At 38.1% G+C, this 13,905-nt stretch overlaps 1 protein-coding gene across 2 annotated transcripts; it reads left to right on the top strand.

Moving 5' to 3' along the window:
• Nucleotides 1-400: 400 nt before the first annotated feature.
• On the top strand, nt 401-1,259 carry LOC100580185 (HCLS1-associated protein X-1-like). Of its 2 annotated transcripts, XM_012498726.2 has the most exons (2): nt 426-475; nt 638-1,259. In XM_012498726.2, exons 1-2 carry the CDS (start codon nt 426-428, stop codon nt 1,257-1,259), a joined length of 672 nt encoding a protein of 223 aa, XP_012354180.1. The 2 variants fall into 2 exon arrangements, with proteins under 2 accessions (XP_012354179.1, XP_012354180.1); XM_012498725.2 differs by having other exon boundaries at nt 401-1,259.
• Nucleotides 1,260-13,905: the final 12,646 nt, after the last annotated feature.

The raw sequence follows: 13,905 nt of genomic DNA, 5'->3' as shown, positions 1-13,905 counted from the left end.
TTCCATGACTTAATCCTAAAAACTTACTCACTTGAAGTACTTCCTAAGGGAAACTTCCTAACTACTTCCTAAGGGAAAAATCTGTCTCTGCCCGTAGATACTATACAAGGAGGTAAAATATCTACAATTTTGAAGGCAGGTCCCCAATTTCACATAAGAAAACAAGGTTTTGGTTAGATCCCTAAGCATATGAATCTGCCCTCAACTAGCAACATAGAAATCCTTGGTTCCAGGCTTCCTCTGAGTGGACAATCTCAAGCTATCTGCTATTCTGTGCTTATTGGAAGCCCAACTGCAAGAAGCGATGGTTAGAGAATAGTAATATGGGCTGACACCTCGCTCAATTTCCCACAGGGCTGCGCAGGTTTCCCCTTTCTTCGAATGGACCACTGGAGGGGTTAAAAGATTCGAGTCCTAATATGGGAATGAGCCTCTTTGATCTCTTCCGGGGCTTTTTCGGCTTTCCTGGACCTCGGAGCCACAGAGATCCCTTTTTTGGAGGGATGACTCGAGATGAAGATGATGATGAGGAAGAAGAGGAAGAAGGGGGCTCATGGGGCTGTGGGAACCCAAGGTTCGATAGTCCTCAGCACCCCGCCCCTCCCCCCCGCCCCACCGAGGAATTTGGCTTTGGCTTCAGCTTCAGCCCAGAAGGAGGGATACGTTTCCACGATAACTTCGGCTTTGATGACCTAGTACAAGATTTCAATAGCATCTTCAGCAATATGGGGGCCTGGACCTTGCCTTCCCATCCTCCTGAACTTCCAGGTTCTGAGTCAGAGACACCTGGTGAGAGACTGCAGGAGGGACAGGCACTTCGAGAATCAATGCTTAAGTATCCAGATAGTCACCAGCCCAGGATCTTTGAGAGGGTCTTGGAGAGTGATGCAAGAAGTGAATCCCCCAAACCAGCACCAGACTGGGGTTCCCAGAGACCATTTCATAGGTTTGATGACATATGGCCTGTGGACCCCCATCCTAGAGCCAGAGAGGACAATGATCTTGATTCCCGGGTTTCCCAGGAGGGTCTTGGCCCGGTTCTACAGCCCCAGCCCAGATCCTATTTCAAGAGCATCTCTGTGACGAAGATCACTAAGCCAGATGGGATAGTGGAGGAGCACTTGACTGTGGTGGACAGTGAGGGCCAGACAGAGACCACCGTAACCCAACACGAAGCAGATAGCAGTCCTAGGATGATCCAGAATCACCAAGACCTCCAGCCCTGGATGATGCCTTCTCCACCCTGGACTTATTCCTAGGACTTCGGTTCCAGTCCCGGTAGCCTTGTTAACCCTCAGAGGCCTTCAAGTCCTTTCCACCTCTCATCCATTGTGCACCATCAATAAGCCTAGCTTCTCCTCTTTCCCCCTCAGGGGCTTGGATATGTGGAATAGTGAATTGGGGGCATGTCAGTTTGTCACTCACCCAAACTGACCAATAAAACCTTTATTTACACTAAAAAAGAGAATAATAATATGAATATTTATGGCTAACATTTATTGAGTACTTACTATACACATTTAAAGATCCAATGCATTATTTCATTCAATCCTTAAAAAACTATCAGTAGGTATTATATTTTTTCTCATGCTATAGATAAGAAGGCAGATGACCAGAGCGGTTAAGAAGAAAACAAATGGGAAAAGTGGAATTTCTACCATTGTTGAATTATTATACATTCCAGGCATTTTGCTTAATCTCATGTAACACTTACCTCACAGGGCAGCTGTCAGGAGTACTATCTCACATTTATTTACAGATGAAGAAACAAGGGCTTTGAGAGGAAATGTCATTTGCCTGAATGTATCCAGCTAGTAAATTGCTATAATAGGATCTGAATTCAGGTCTCTCCAACTCCGAATCTCATGTTTTACCCCAGGCTACTTCTCAAAACACTTCTATGTCTTGCCCATGGTCATGAAGCATTCCAACAGTATCTCTGTCTACCATCTACCAAGTAGTCATTATAAGTCATTCTCCATGTTTGGCACTGTGATAGTTTTGTATGTTGACTTGGCTAGGTTACAGTCCCCAATTAGTCAAACACTAACCCATGCATTCCATGAAGACGTATTGCAGATGTGACTAAAGTCCATAATCAGTTAACTTTAAGTAAAGGAGATTATCCTAGATAATATAGGTGGACCTGATTCAGTTAGGTGAAAGGCCTTAAGGGCAGAGCTGAGGCTTTCCTGAAGAAGAAATTCTGCTGTCTATGGGCCACAGCTTCAGCCTATGCCCAAGGGTTCCAGGCCCTTCCTAACAGCCTGCCCTATTTATTCGGAATTGTCTAGCCAACTCCCACAGTTATGCAAACCAATTCCTTGCAGTGACTCTCTTAGTATATATCTCCTGCTGGTTCTGGTCTCTGGTTAAATCTTGACTGATACAAGCATGTTACATGCATTATCTCATTCATTCTTTTCAACAGTCTTAATAATAGGGTATTATCATTACCTCCATTTTACGGATGATGAAACAGAGGAGCAGAAAAGTTAAGTAATTTCAAAGTTGCACTGCTCATATATATTAGAGGCAGGATTCAACCCTACTCCTGAAACTTCAAACCCTGGCTTTTCAGCATTATGCCATGCCACATAGTGCAGCATATTTGGAGAATATGTACTCCATCCACTCTCTAAATTCATTCACTGTAAGAGTTGTAAAAAATATGCAGTGAATAACTTTGATTTAAATTCTATTTTTGGTAAATCATTCGTAGATTTTTGAATGCACTGTTAAATTTCCTTGCCTAACACAAAATGGCTGGGTGGTTAAAAAAGGAATTCCTTGTTAAAGAAGAAAAATAATGACCATGATAACAATGATGACCCAAATGATGGTCCATCATGCAGAAAACCGAAAGATCAAATCCACAAACAAGCAGAAAACATAGGATGATAATACATCTTTTCTCTACTTGGCCCAACATTCAAAATTTAGTTTCAGCACATCATCTTCTGTCCATTAAATTCATGTAATTATTTTGGATGTCATTGGTTTTGTAGTTTTGCTTTATATATATATGTTATATATATAATATATATATTCAGTTTTATAGTTGTTTAAGACCATAGACATGAGAAGTTTGTGTTCACTTTTATTTTTTCCATAGTATGATAACAGTATAGTAAAAGTAGGCTAACAGATAAGTTTTGTAGTAATTTATTTTTCCCTTTAAAGGGCACTTTTCATTATTTGAGTTTGCAAAAACAACTGGTAGAACTGATGCCTCCCTTTTTCACTTTAGCTTCCAGGGAGCTCAGATGCAAATTTGAAATTCAACTATGACAATTCTGTTGATCTTTTTTTATCTAGGTACAAGTGTTGTTCTTTCTATAATCTTAATATTTTAAAATTTTGACTTATATTTCCCCCATATCTGATTCATGTATATATAAATGTCATAAATGGCCTTAAATCCTCTGCAGAATGAAGTGTGATATAAATATTTTAAAATTATGATTGATAAATGATCATTTAATTCCTGTCAGTGAAAGTGGGAATGGACTATATACACAAAATATACCATCAAGTATGGGATAATAAAATGTCTGCCAGATAATCATGATTCGCTGACCTGTGCACTAACTCAAGGTGGTCGCTTACATTGAAGTGACTAACAGCACTAGGCAATACTCCTCCTGACCAATCTTTCTCTCCTAGGATTCAAACTAAAAAGTCTAAATTTTCGAGAATAAAGGAACCCAAAACTCCATAAGGAGAGAAAGAAATTCTTGGGAACTGAGCAGTCCTCACCGTGCTGCTGCCCCACAGGTGGTGGGGGCTTTGCATTTCAGCAGAAATGTCCCACAACAAGGTTGTTATCTAGTCACTCCAAACTGAGATTATCTTCTCAGTGAGTCTGTCTAGTCTGCTGAGTTAGATTACAAATTCTTCCACAGAAGTGTTCCTACTTTCTGATATCATCTCTGTGTACCTACTCTTGTTTTCTGATTCAATCTTGACTCAGTGAATCCTATTGTTTACTGCACAATGATACAGGATGCAATTTGATGAGCTGTATCCCTGAGGAAGGTCAGAAAAAAACATAGATCTATTCTGCTGTATTTCCTATTCTAAATGATTCAGGTCAACATATATTCGTCACGTATGATCATGTGTCACTTGATGGGCCACGTTCTGAAAAATGTATCTTTAAGTGATTTCACCATTGTGCAAACATCCTAGAGTGCATTTATGCAAACCTAGATGGTGTCGCCTACTATACACCCAGGCTACAAAGCTGTACAGCAGGTATTGTCCTGAATACTGTAGGCAACTGTAACAGTATAATAAATGTTTATTTAATCATATTCAAACATAGAAAAGATACAGTAAAATACAGTATTATAATCTTATGGGGCCACTGTCGTATATATTGTCCATTATTGTCCAAAATGTCATTCTGCGGCACATAAGTATACTATTTGCCAAGCATTGTTCTAGGTACTACAGACCGCTTCTCAAGATTTAATGTGCATACAAATCACCTGCACATCCTTTAAATGTAGATTCTAATTCAAAAGTTCTGGGGTGGGACCTGAGATTTTTACATCGTTATTGAGCACCCAGGTGATGTCAATGCTGTTGGGCCTTGGATCACACTTTGAATAGCAAGGACATAAGGTATTAATAATACAATACGTTCCTTCCCTTCAAGACATTTAAAATTTAGTTGGATGAATTGTAGAAGTGGTTAAGCATAAAGACTTTCACATATATGAGGTGCATCGTTTGGCAGCCTGTGATAGTAGAAAGATTTTGGGGAGACCCTGTTGTGATACTGAATAAATAAGTGAGTTAATGAGTGAGTGAGTGTGAGTATGTGTTGGCAGTTGGGGACTGAGAAAAAGGAAACATCATTGAGGGAGGTATGTGAGATAAACCTTGAAGGATAGATAGAATTTTGACAGGTGAACACATAAGCACCAGCCAGGATAACAATATGAGTAAATAGTGCTTAACATCACTAATTATCAGGAAAATGCAAACCAAAATCACTATGAGATACCACTCCCCACCTGTTAGTATAGCTATTATCAAAAAGATAAGAGATAACAAGGGTTGCTGAGGGTGTGGAGAAAAAGAAACCCTTGTACCCTGGTGGTGGGAATGTAGATTGGTTCAGCCATTATAAAAATATTATAGAGTTTCCTAAAGAAATTAAAAACAGAATTACCATATGATTATGGTAATTGCTGGTCAATTACCAGCAATCCCTCTTCTGGGCATATACTCAAAGGAGAGGAAATCACCACTTAATATAAGATATCTGCACTCCCATGTTCATTGCAACATTAGTCATGATAGGCAAGATATGGAAACAATTTAGATGTCCATCAATGGATGAATGGGTAAAGGAACTGTGTGTGTGTGTGTGTGGTGTGTGTGTGTGTGTGTGTGTGTGTGTCTGTGTGTAATGAAATATTATTTGCCCTTAAAAAAGGAAGAGATCCTGCCATTTGCCACAACATGGCTGAATCTAGAGGATATTATGCTAAATGAAATAAGCCAGACGCAGAAAGAAAAATCATATTGCATGATATCTCTTATATGTGGAATCTTTTTTTAAGTAAAATGTCAAATATACAGAGACAGAATAAAACAGTCTTTCTAGAGGGTCGTGGCAGGGTGGGGGGAAGAAATGGGGAGATGTCAGTTAAAGGGTACAAAATAAAAAACATGTAGGATGAACAAGTTGAAAGATCGAATGTACAATATGAGGATTATAGTTAATAATAGTGTATTGTATTTGGGATTTTTCCTGAGTAGATTATAGCTGCTCTTGCCAGAGAGGAAAGAATGGGATGATAGATATGTTAATTTGTTCTCCTATGGTAACCATTATACTATATATATAAAACATCACGCCATATACCTCAAATATACACAATAAAGTTTATTTTTCAAAAACAAACAAAACAATATGAGCAAATATATGAAGGCAAGAGATAATACTAGTTGGATTTAAAAAAGAGCCAGTAGTCCCATTTGATTGGTACATAGGGAAAGTAATAGAAAATATAGCAGGAATTAGGAATCTAGGAAGAGATGGTAAAGGGCTTTGAAGGCCATATAAAGAGTAACTTGTACTTATTTTGATAGTTAATAGGGAACGCTTAAAGGATTTAGAGCAGAGCAGTGATATTATGAGACCTGTTGTTTAGTTACGGCTATAGAATTAGAGCTGTGGTCCCTGGTCCAGCATCATCATTTTCACCTGAGTGCTTGTGAGACGTTCAGGCCTGCTGCAGACTTACTGAATTAGAAATTGTGGGGGTGGTGCCCAGCACTCACTTTGAATAAACCCTCCAGAGGTTTCAGATGCACTGTGAAGTGTGAGAACCACTGTGTTAGAACAATAGATCACAAGTTTGGCTGCATATTAGAATCACCTGGGAGCTTTAAAAAAAATAGCCTGATGCACAAAGCCCCCTACCATATTCATCAAATCAGAAATCTTGGGGATGAGATTTGGGTATTAACATTTTTTAAAGCACCTCAGGTGATTTTAATGGAAAACCCAGGCAGCCCATTACTGAATTGAAGATGCAGCTTTGGTGAGGATTGAGCTGGAGAGACTGGTTAGAGAGGGTTGCAATAATTAACTGGGGCTGTGTCCCGGGACAGGAAAAAATGGATATGAAATATGTTCCAGAGCAAGCCCTATCATATAGGATTGGGCAACAGCCTGTATATGAATTGAGAGAGGAGTCCAAGGGTTTCAAGGTTCAGAGAAGAAAGAGTGTTGGTGTCAAAGAATGCTGCCAGCTATGGAGATTATTAGAAAGATAATATTTATTTATTTGTTTAGTTTTGTTTTTTTGAGATGGAGTCTTACTCTGTCACCCAGGCTGGAGTGCAGTGGCACGATCTCGGCTCACTGCAACCTCCGTGTCCTGCGTTCAAGCAATTCTCCTGCCTCAGCCTCCAGAGTAGCTGGGATTACAGGCATGCGCCACCACACCCGGCTAATTTTTGTATTTTTAGTAGAGACAGGGTTAGCCAGGCTGATCTCGAACTCCTGACCTCAAGTGATCCACCCACCTTGGCCTCCGTCAGTGCTTGGATTACAGGTGTGAGCCATAGAAAGATAATATTTGATTGATTAGTTACAGTAATCAGAAAGATAAAATAGTAGGTTGAGAGCTACTAGGATTGTGGGAAGATTTTCTTGGGAGAGAGGATACCCAGAGGTATTTGGATACAGAAGGGAAAAATGTCGAAGATGAAACAGACTAACAGGACAAATAATAGAACCAGGTTTGGGAGGAGTTGGGCAGAGAAAAGATCAGTAACACAAAAAGGTGTTATTTGCAAGAAAAAAAGACATTATAGTTTGAGAACTAGAAATTAAGAGAAGGAAAACTGTTTTGGTAACATTGTGAACAAGATATTCTAAATAGCCCTACTACTTTGAAAATTCTAAATGCTGTGGATGACTTATAACAATATATTTTACAATGCATTGCCGAGCTCAGAAGAAAGTAAGAAGAATCGAAGGTAGTGGGGGAGGGAAAAACAGAAGTGGGGGTAGGAGGTAGATAAAGAAGGAGGAACAAGCTGAAACCAGAACTGGGTAGTAAACAATGTAAAAGTAAAGAAAACCCAGTGTGAAGATATTCATGCCAGTAACGTAGAGTTTTCGAAGTTGGAAATGAAATCCTAATCGTTGGGCCTAGGCAAATAAAGAAGCTGTACCTGAGATAATCAGGTACATCTGGCTCTCTTCAAGGTGCTACATTGTCAGTGAAAAATAGGCCAGAAACAAAATCTGTCAGCCATTAGAGCAAGCCCACAAGGAAACTTTTCTTCACCACAGCTGCAGAAGGATATGAATTAATAATAATAGTAGGAATCTCTACTACACCCCAAACCCAAAAATTTGTTTCCAGAGATCTCCTTTAGAAGAAACTGGGATTTAAATTTACTCAACCAGCATGGTTGAAAAACACCAAGCCTAGAAGTTATTCCAGTATAGTAGCATCCCTTTTGGCCAGCAAAAGCACATAAAATTATCTGTGAAAAAACCATCCTCAACCCAGACCTATAGGAGCCTCACAGATTGTTTAGCCAAATAGAAGCACACAACACATAAGGAAACAAGTGTTTAATCCCTAACCACATAAGGAAACAAGTTACCATGAATAAGACTCAGAAGAAACAAGAAAGAACAGATTTAAACCTTTAAGAATTTTAAGTATTTGTTGTTGTTGTTGTTGTTGTTGTTTTGAGACAGGGCCTCCCTCTATCGCCCAGGCTGGAGTACAGTGACAGGATCTCAGCTCACTGCAGCTTGGACCTCCTGGGCTCAAGCAATCCTCTGGCCTCAGCAACAGTCCCCTCCTTCCCATAGCTGGGACGATGGGTGTGTGACACCACCTCCCAACCCCCTGCTCTGCCCCTGGCCAATTTTTTTTTTTTTTTTTGGTGGAGACAGGGATTTGCCATGTTGCACAGGCTGGTCTTGAACTCCTGGGCTCAAGTGATCCTCCAGCCTAGGCCTCTCCACGTGCTGGGATTACAAGTGTGAGCCACTGCACCCAACCAATAATTTTAACTGTTACTGATAAAAAAAAAAAAATAGAATGCACAATAATCTGGATCTTCAAAGAAATAAAAGAAAAATGGGCAGAAAACAAGAGATCATCAACAATGAACATAAATATTTGAGAATTAAAAATAGAAAAAACTTAATATAACCACTGATGTTAAATCTTAATGGATGGCTTAAGCAACAAATTGAATACATATAGCTGAAGCCAGAAATGGTGAACTAGTGTGTATCTAAGGAAATTACCTAGATTGGAGCACAGATAAAAATATGAAAGGGAAGCTAAAAGATATGGATTACAGTATGTGAAGGTTTAGCATAAGTCTAATCAGACTCCCAGAAGGGAAAACTGGAAAGAATAGAGGCAATATTTGAAGAAATAATGGTTGATAATTTTCCAGAACTAACAAATTCTAATTCACAGACTCCAAAAACACAACAATTCCTAAATAGGGAAAACAACAAAAACAAAGAGAAATCTATACCCAGAGACATCATAGGACAACAAGAAAACCTTTAAGCCAGAGAAATACTAACTATGGAAGCCAGAGGAGAGTAGAATAAAAATTTCAATGTGCTAAAATCAAAAAATCCTATACTCAGAAAAAAAGTGTACTATAAGAACAAAGGGGAAATAAAGACATTTAAAAGCAAACAAAAAATTCGTCACCAACAGAGCCTCACTGAAGGAAATTTTAAAAGATATACTTCAAGCAGAAGGACAGTAGTCACAGATAGAAGGTCTGACATACAAGAAGTATTAAAAAAAGTAATAGTAAATGGGTAGGCAAATATAATGAACACTGTATAAAACCATGGTAATCCCAATTACCCTGACTTAATAATTATACATTGTATGAATGTACCAAAATATCACATGTACCCCATAAATATGTACAAGTATTATGTATCAATTTTTAAAAACTGTAGTAATGATATCTGGTGGGCTTAAAAAAACAGAAATAAAATTATTTAATAGTAATATAAGTTTGAAGGATGATAGAGTAAAACTGTCTTAAGCTCTTTGTACTCCCCAGGAGAAGGGTAAAGTTATTCCTTTCCATTAGTCTTTAATAAGTGTGCATAGTATAACTGAAAATAATAGAAGTAAAGTATATATATTTATAATTGAAATAACAAATAAAGCTTATATAACTTCTAAACCAGTACAGGAAGGGGGGATGGAATACAAACACATGTGATCACTCTAAAAGGCCACAATTAATGAAAGGAAAATTAAATAGAATAGCCAAGACTAATTGAAAATATAAGAACAGTAGATTTAAATATGTCATTAATTACATTAAGTAAAAGTGAACTAAATGTTCCAGTTAAAAGACAAAGATCATTTATCTGAATTTTTAAAAATCCGTTTATCTGCTAGCTATTAGGGACTCACCTAAAACAGGATAACAGAAAGGTTGAAGGTAACAGAAAGTGATCAACTTTATTACGCTGATACCACCTCAAAAAAAGCTGAAATTGTTTACTGATATTAGATAAAGTCAACTTTAAGGCAAAAAGTGTTACTAAGATAAAGTGGGTCACTTCTAACAAGTCAGGAGGAAAACAGGCAAAACATTTAACAGGCATTTCACAGAATAATAAACATGAATGGCCAATAAACATGGAAAGATGCCCACCCTCATTAGTAATAAGGGAAACACAGATTAGAAGGAATGGGGTATAGTTTTATACCACTGGATTGGCAAAAATTTTGAAGTCTGATGATACTAAGATCTAGTCAGGATGTAAAGCAAAGAGAATTATGTTCACTGCTGGTTAAAGTATTAATTAACATAGTCTTTTTTAAAAAGTTTCACATTGTCTTGAAAAGTTGAAGTTAAACAGACCCTAAATGTCAGCAGTTTCTCTCCCAGGTATATACCTAAATAATCTTTTGCACATGTACGTGAAGAGACAAGCTTAAGAATGTTCATTAGTAGCAAAAAGTGGGAAACAATCCAGATAGACATCAAAAGAAGAATGAATAAATTATGTTTCATTCATTCTATGAAATACTATTTATATGAGAATGAATGAACTGCAAAAATGCATCAACATGGATGAATTGCACAAACATAATGTTGAGTGAAAAAAGCAACTTGCAGAGGGAAAAACAGGCAGTATGACACCGATTCATATAATGCTCAAAAGCACTGACAATGTATTATTTAAGTATTGACACATATGTGATAAAAGTATAACAGAAAACAATGAAAAAGAAGAAAAGATAAAATCAGAATAGTGTTTGCCCTCATGGGGATGAAGGAGGCATAATGAGGGTAGGGGTGGCACACAGGAAACTTCAGTGATGTTTGTAATCTTGGATCATTAAGCTCCAGGGTGGGTATATGCATGTTCATCACACTTTTCTTTATACTGAATATAAAAATTATATACAATGATAGACTGGATAAAGAAAATGTGGCACATATGCACCATAGAATACTATGCAGCCATAAAAAAGAATGAGTTTATGTCCTTTGCAGGGGCATGGATGAAGCTGGAAACCATCATTCTCAGCAAACTAACACAGGAACAGAAAACCAAACACCACATGTTCTCACTCATAAGTGGGAGTTGAACAATTAGAACATATGGGCACAGGGAGGAGAACATCACACACCAGGGCCTGTCAGGGGGCAGGGGCAAGGGGAGGGATAACATTAGGAGAAATATCTAATGCAGATACTGGTTGATGGGTGCAGCAAACCACCATGGCACATGTATACCTATGTAACAAATCTGCACATTCTGCACATGTATCCCAGAACTTAAGTATAATAATAATAATAAAAAAGAAAACCACATGCCACAGGGCACTGGATACCCCCCCAAAAAATTTTATATATATATATATATGTATATTTATTTGTATGTGTTAAATATAATCCTAAAAGAGAGAAAGGTTAATTATGCAGAGAGGAAAGATGGTCAGCTGTGCATGGTGAAGGCATTATGATGGATTTAGGGGCTAGGAGAGAATAATGGCACTTAGGGCAGCCACTGTGGGGAGTATGCTGGGAAATCATAATACTTTTAGCTTTCCAAAATAATTCTGAAGAAGCACCTGGTGGGCCCTCTGAGTCATTACGCTGACAAAATAAGATTGTTCTTCTGCCACCCCTTCCTTTCCTTGACTCTACACCATAATAATAGTAATCATATTGTTAATAACAACCATTTGCAGAGTGCCCACTATGTGCCAGTAGGTGTGTGTGTGTATGTGTGCACAATTGTCTTTATTTTACAGGTGAGAAAAATGAGGATGAGAGAGGTTTAATGTTTTGCCCAAGCTTACACATCTGCTAGTAGTAACTGGTAGTATTAACAGGAGTTAGGAGTAGAGGTGGAATTCCAACCCAGGTCTCTGTGACCTCAATGCTTGTGCACTCACCACTCTAATCTTTTCCTCTTCCCCACCATCGCCCACGTCCCTTTATGCTGTTTCCATGCTATAATTTCTGCGCCTTTGTGGGATATATCCTGCTTTGGTTACTTCTAATCTGCCTGATAATTAGGATTGATAGATTGAATGCTCAGTACCATGAGGAAATAATACACTGGGATGGAACATTATGCCCAGTTTTGATTTCTGTTTATGTTAGTGTTATCAAGGGAAATGAGTGAGAGAGGGAAAATACACATGTTAAGCTAGCAATCACAAAAGTCAAGCATGTATTCCAAAGTCCTCTAGGTTATTTTACATGACAAGCTATGGTATTATTAATTCTTCATGAATGTATCTGTAATCTAGGTGCATAAACATTTGGGGGAAATGAAAATGACTGATGTGAACTTTTAAACACCATCCCATATTTAAGACACTACCACGGTCTCTATTATACAACAAGAAAGCTCTCTAACCTCAGCCCTGCCTCTGTTCCTAAATCTCCAAAAACTCTTTCTGTGTTTCTATGTGGCATAGGTAGCTGTATTTCCCTTATGTCTCATGTACCTAACCTGTAGTGTAGTTTGAAACACACAAAGGTGTAGTAACACTATTCTGGAGTCAAGCCATGCACTGCAGCCCAGACATGAAAGAGAACACTGGATAATAAATGACTCGTTGTGGTCCATCTTGTCTTTGGTTGAAAATAATCCTTCAATAAAGAAATAACAGATGATACATGAGACACACACTTAACTATGATTAAAATCTCTGTTTCCAGCAGATAAATTCTTAAAATGTTGTTGATAATCAGAGATAGAGTTAGCTGGTTGTTTCCTAAATGTCATCTTTAATAATAGAGCATCATAAGCTAGCATCATGTGTCTTTCGGTTTTCACATAATTTAGAATAAAGTTTGGAACTGCTGAAAACTGACATCAGAGGATGACATGGGAAATACTGATTATTTATCTGGCCAAGGAGTAATTTTGCTCCTGATTTTCTGTATTCCCATTCCAAAGTTGGAATGGATAAAGAAACAGAAAGAAAAGCCTTAATTGACAATATAATGCCCACAAGCATCAACAGATGTGATCCCTTGTAATGAAGCATGTGGGTCTAATTTGGCATCACTAACCACTTGGAGGATCTCCTTGCTGAGTTCTTGCAGGCTAGCCTTCTAAACCTATGTTTGGCTGGCACCTGTGCCCTGTTGAAACTGGCATACCACCCTATGGGTGGGCACAGTGCCACCCTAACAGATGGCCATAAGAGTCATCATGCCAGAGAACTACTATTGTTTATAGCAAGTTTAGCTTAACAGCAATTGGCATCTGCTAAAGAATGACAAAATGGTGGCCTACCTTTGTGAAAGATAAACTATGACCTAAAATGGGCATGTCTGAAATTGGTATTTCGGAGTCATTTCACATACTCGATGAAGACCTCTAAGAGAGGAAGTGGCACTGCAACAATGCTGTATCTGTACTAAGGTGCTAGCAAAAGGAGGTAACAACACTTTTCAAGGTTCTACAATAAATTCAACATCCTAGTCTCCTAGAGCCAATAAATAATTCAAATTCAACATCATTAGAAATAAAAATTTAAAACATCAACCCTTGAATGAACTTTCTGCTTGGTCACCTACCTAAAGCTACTCTCATTGATAAGACTCACTTGTTTCATTATCAATGCCTAAGTGATTTGTGAACATTTTTTGAGGGAGAACATTTAATTTTAAAACTCACATATTTATAAATAATGGTTGAAAATGTCAGATATAACTAGAGCCCCAAACTGGGAGGGAAACCATGATTATAGGATGGAGTATAGAGAGGTTAGTAGTAGCTGAAGGACACAATGACTAACTGGGGTTAACACTAAAATTTGTGTAGGCCTGTTTAGATTCATCTAAAGGGAAAATAAAAGGAAGCTTAACTTTTATGAGCACCTA

This window comes from Nomascus leucogenys, chromosome X (genome assembly GCF_006542625.1).
Source record: "Nomascus leucogenys isolate Asia chromosome X, Asia_NLE_v1, whole genome shotgun sequence".
Lineage (NCBI taxonomy): Eukaryota > Metazoa > Chordata > Mammalia > Primates > Hylobatidae > Nomascus > Nomascus leucogenys.
This window is presented reverse-complemented; position numbering and strand designations above follow the sequence as displayed.

Bases quoted from the DNA above. Each gene is read 5' to 3' on its own strand.
- LOC100580185 (XM_012498725.2), top strand. From the start codon at position 420: ATGGGAATGAGCCTCTTTGATCTCTTCCGGGGCTTTTTCGGCTTTCCT.